At 35.8% G+C, this 5,104-nt stretch overlaps 1 protein-coding gene across 2 annotated transcripts in view; it reads left to right on the forward strand.

The window, feature by feature from the left end:
- Positions 1 to 3,220, forward strand: part of LOC116671301 (double C2-like domain-containing protein alpha) — a 26,590-nt gene extending 23,370 nt beyond the window's left edge. For both annotated transcript variants that reach the window (XM_032502489.1, XM_032502488.1), the window contains exons 9-11: positions 803 to 884; positions 1,139 to 1,235; positions 1,872 to 3,220. In XM_032502489.1, the coding sequence (XP_032358380.1) occupies positions 803 to 884; positions 1,139 to 1,235; positions 1,872 to 2,008 (316 nt within the window). In that variant the 3' untranslated portion in view covers positions 2,009 to 3,220. The remainder of the gene's footprint in view (positions 1 to 802; positions 885 to 1,138; positions 1,236 to 1,871) is intronic.
- Positions 3,221 to 5,104: the final 1,884 nt, after the last annotated feature.

The raw sequence follows: 5,104 nt of genomic DNA on the forward strand, positions 1-5,104 counted from the left end.
AAAAAAATAGTTGGGCGCCGCGATATCATCAATCTGTTCAATGTTCAACTTCTCTGCTCGTTCATTTTCAATGCATAATATAACCAGTCCACTCAGCCTCTCTGGGCCCAGTAAAACCAGTAGCCTAGGCCCTGGCCTATTGTAAAAAAAAAAAAAACAGAAAGTCGGTCATCACACAGTGCACCGAAGCTAAAACTTCCCCACTTAACATTACCATGTTAGCCATGACAGACCCAGCATGCACCTGTTGAGGTGTGTTTGATGTGGGGCACCGCGTGCCCACCGGGTGGTGCATAAAACCAGTGATTAAGGTTAATAGGCCTACCATAGACAGTTAAATAAACCTTTTTTTCTTTTTTACCTGCATTGTTGCACTGTTCACAAATTGCTAAGCCCTGCGACTGCAAAAATGCCTAAATATCAACGACAAAAAATTACACATAAATTACTGATTTTGGCCATAAAAAATATATACTGTAACCTATACACACAACAAAATTACTTTGTTACACTAGTTACTTTCACTTGTTACTTTACCTATGCCTTTACCTTTTTTCTAAATCAAAGAAGGTAAAAGAGTGACATGGCAAGAAAAGCCATTGAGTCTTTCAACTATTGACATCATTCCTGAGTGAATGTATTGTTTTTATATATGCATGAATTTACTCTGACCTTCACATAGTTGTCTCACTGGAATTCACAGTCATCATTACATTACTCCTTTCAGCTGTAGGCTACTATATGACCTGCGAATAGTGATGACCCGACTCACATATGATGGTATCACATTCCTCTGTCTCAGGTATCTCAAGCCAGATGTCCAGAAGAAGTCCAAGCACAAAACAGCGGTGATAAAAAAGACACTCAACCCGGAGTTTAATGAGGTAGACATCCATATTCATCACTACATGCATAATTGTGGGAGCAATAAGCACATTTTCAGGGGTTGAATGTTAAGAGACAGCTCATTTAGATACATACAGTCCTCAGAGACGCTACACTGCATGCAAAGAGTCTGGAACCTTTTTGTAAGAGAAGCCAATTACATATATTATAGTGCAAGAGAAACGCTTGTTCGGTGTGATCTTCTGACCTTTGCTTATCCACCCACCTCTTGCCCTCTTTGTTTTTCCCCCAGGAGTTCTTCTATGAAATCACCTTTTCAGAATTAGCCACCAAGACGCTGGAGGTCACTGTGTGGGACTATGACCTGGGAAAGTCCAATGACTTCATAGGTGACTTCACAGGCAGCTAATGGGTTCCTGCTAGTGTGTGGAATACTGATTATCTGCCTGGCTACTTCATTAGCAGTACAATGATGTTGGACCCATGGCAGATGTTTCCAAAGATATTTTAAGCTGTTTGCCATTGTCTGCTGCTCAGTGCACACTGAGAGTAATTTGCAGGGTTAAGTTGCCAAAATGGTGTCTCTGACATTTTGGCTGAAATTGAGCTTCATGCTATACTTGCTCTACCAGTGGTTGTGTGTAATTACATTTACACCTGTTTCTCTATTTGAACATCATTTTGTCTACTTTTTTTCTGAGATCTTTTAAAAGATATTTTTTTCTTACAGTAGGTAAAGGTCAAGTGTGGTGTTTTTCTAAATTTTTTTTATCCTAAAATCCTATGAAAAGATCAAAAACCTACATCTGTCTCTCAGTACTTTCAGACTTCTTTTTCTTAATGCAGTTTGAACTATGTAATAGTTATAAACATCACATTTGATTTAAAAAATAAAAACAATATGTATATATATGTGTATTTTATACTTTTTAACTGTCACCAAATACATACATTGTCATTGTCATTTATTTAAGCATTTCCTTTTCTCTTGAGTGAAATTGACATTCTTTTTTGTCTCTGGGTAGGCGGTGTGTCCTTAGGGTGTCACTCACAGGGAGAAACTCTGCAGCACTGGATAGACTGTCTAAAGAATAAGGGCAAGAAGGTGGAGCGCTGGCACACGCTAACCAACGAGCTGCCTGGATCCACACTGCAGGAATGAACTGATCTTTTTCCACTGTACACTGTACTGGAGAGACTGCCTGACGAGAGACGTTTCATTGCATGCTCTGAGGATTTTCTGCATGAAGGATTCAAATCCTACTTACTTTGTGTCATCAAGTCAAGTGTAATTCTTAACAACATACCCAAAGGGGGGTTACACTCAAGAGATCAATACTCTAATCTCAGCTCTAAATAGAGCTGATGCAAATCTGGGAAACTTTCCCCCTCACAAAGCTAACAGCATGAGAATTTTCATAATCATAATTATTGGGATCCATGTTTCTTTTGTGGCTGCTCCAAACTAGTCAGATCCCAATCAACAAGATCAATTGAAATCATGAAAGAAAATATAATGAGGGAGAAAGCTGAAGTAGTCTGTGGTTCAACTCTCATGTCAGGTGTACTTGCTCTCATTACATTCAGCCTGTTGTTTTTATGAACTGCTGACACAGACATGTCACACAGCGCACATACCTCTCCCTTGCAATAATGTTTTGCCTAATGCTTCCGAAGACCTCCACAGGGTCTTGAGACTGTCAGACATTTTGCATCTATTGATCTGATTGCCATCAGTTTGACAATTGGTTCTTCCATTTTGATGTGATGATAGTGTCAGTTATTTGCATGTTTGGTGTTGATGGATCAAACTACAAGAAATATGTGCCAGGCACTGCAGCAGGATGTTCATCATTGTGTTGCTCCCAATCCTCCTGAGATGTGTTGCTCTGATTTACTGAAGAGATGTTTTTATTTAATTCAAGGGTAACCGTTTTTTGTTGTTGTTGTTTTTTTTTTTTTTTAACGTTGTCAGCTGTTTAATGTGTCAGCTCTAATATCACAGTGTCAGATTCTTGTCGGTGACACGTTGATGATGTTGACCTAATTTTACTTCACAATTACTGATTTTTATGGAGAAGAAGAGTGGTGTAATTAACAGAGAGGTTTCAGAGCTTAGCGGTTTATGGAGAGCTGTGCATGGTCGTGCTGTACTCTGACGCACCGTGAATAAAATCCTCAGCCTGTGTTTGATATCTAAACTACAAATATGAATGGTGTATAGAGCTCAGCGTTGTCTGGTAACTCTCCACGTCTGCTGCTTCATGGATGGCACTGACCAAGCTGCAGGCTCCATCTCAGTCTTATGTGGTTCGAGAGGCATGCTGAAATTACCAGTGGTGTTCATATGTAAATATAAATTGTGTTTCACTTGCTTTGGATGTTTGTCTTTTGTAACTTAAAGTGTGCATGATTGTGTTTGTTTTTCATAAAACATTCGTATTGATTCATTGTGTGTAGCCTATCTCTGAATTTCTACATTTGCTTTTCCAAAGTGGACCCTTTAAATCGTGATCCAATAGCCGATGCTGCCACCTGGCCTTCAGCATCTGCAGCTGCAGCCTCTTCTCTGACAGTGACGTGAACTATAGTGATCCGGCGGATCAGGGGCACACACCACAGGTCAAAGAACCATCTGTGTTGGTTTAACACTTTACACTCTTGTGTATAGAAGCACAGAACCTATGATTCTGTGATAGTTCATAATTGGTCAGATTAAAATAAACTCTCAGTTAAGGCTTCAAACTATTGAAAGTCAATAATAGCGTAAAAAATAAATTACTTAAATTAAAATATTTAACTTTAAAAACTTCTATCTATCTATCTATCTATCTATCTATCTATCTACATATCTATTATCTATCCATCTATCTATCTATTATATATCTACATATGTATGTATCTATCTATCTATCTATCTATCTATTATCTATCTATCTATCTATCTATCTATCTATTATATATCTACATATCTATCTATCTATCTATCTATCTATCTATCTATCTATTATCTATCTATATATCTATTATCATCTATCGGACTAATCATATCTATTCTATCTAGCTATCTATCTATCTATCTATCTATCTATCTATTCTCTATCTATCTACTATATATCTATCACTATCTACTATCTATCTATATCATCTCTATCATATCTATCTATCTATCGTATCTATCTGTATCTATCTATCTATCTATCTATCTATTATAATCTCATATCTATCTATCTATCTATCTAGCTATCTATCTATCTATTATCTATCTATCTAATCTATCTATCTATCTATCTATCTATCTATTCTCTATCTATCTATCTATCTATCTATCTATTATCTAATCTATCATCTATCTATCTATTATCTATCTATCTATCTATCTATCTATCTATTACTCTATCATCTATCTATCTATCTATCCATTACATATCTACATATGTATCTATCTATATACTATCTATCTATCTATCTATCTAGCTATCTATCTATCTATTATCATATCTATCTATCTATTATCTATCTATCTATCTATCTACTACTCATCTATCTATCTATTATCTCTCTATCTATCTATCTATCCTATACAATATCTACATATTATCTATCTATCTATCTATCTATCATCTATCTATCTATATCTATTATCTATCTATCTATCACTATCTATCTATCTATATACTCTACATATCCTATCAATTTATCTATCTACATCTATCTACATCTATCTTCTATCTAATCTATCTATCTATCTATCTATCTATCTATCTATCTATCTATCTAATCATTTGCAGAAACAAACAACACAATTCACTGAATAAGAATTGGACTTCTCATTCCTTTTTCATCATTCTCTTGTAACATTCTGTCATTCTTGGCACCGTTAATTGAACGTTTCACTTGTTCCACTTGACAGGAAGGTCAGAGGTCAGGACAAGTTTTAAAAGTCATCAATCAAATCTTAAAATCTACAGGTAGCAAATAGAGATGCTAAAACTGAGGTTCCAGAATCAGACACACACTCTCTCTCTTGCTGATACTTATGAAAAGTCTGTGGTTTTATGAACTCATTTTGCAAAGTAAGTAAACCCACATACAGAACATTGCGATAGTCCAGGTCCAGATGTAATAAAAACATAAATTAGTTTACAAAGATTAAAAATGGTCTAATCTTACACAGTTTCAGAGAAGCTGCAGGAAGGAGGACTTTTCATAATGTGCAATGATTTAAACTGAGATTACTGTTAAAAAAAATCAAAAA

This window comes from Etheostoma spectabile, chromosome 21 (genome assembly GCF_008692095.1).
Source record: "Etheostoma spectabile isolate EspeVRDwgs_2016 chromosome 21, UIUC_Espe_1.0, whole genome shotgun sequence".
In the NCBI taxonomy this organism is placed as follows: Eukaryota; Metazoa; Chordata; class Actinopteri; order Perciformes; family Percidae; genus Etheostoma; species Etheostoma spectabile.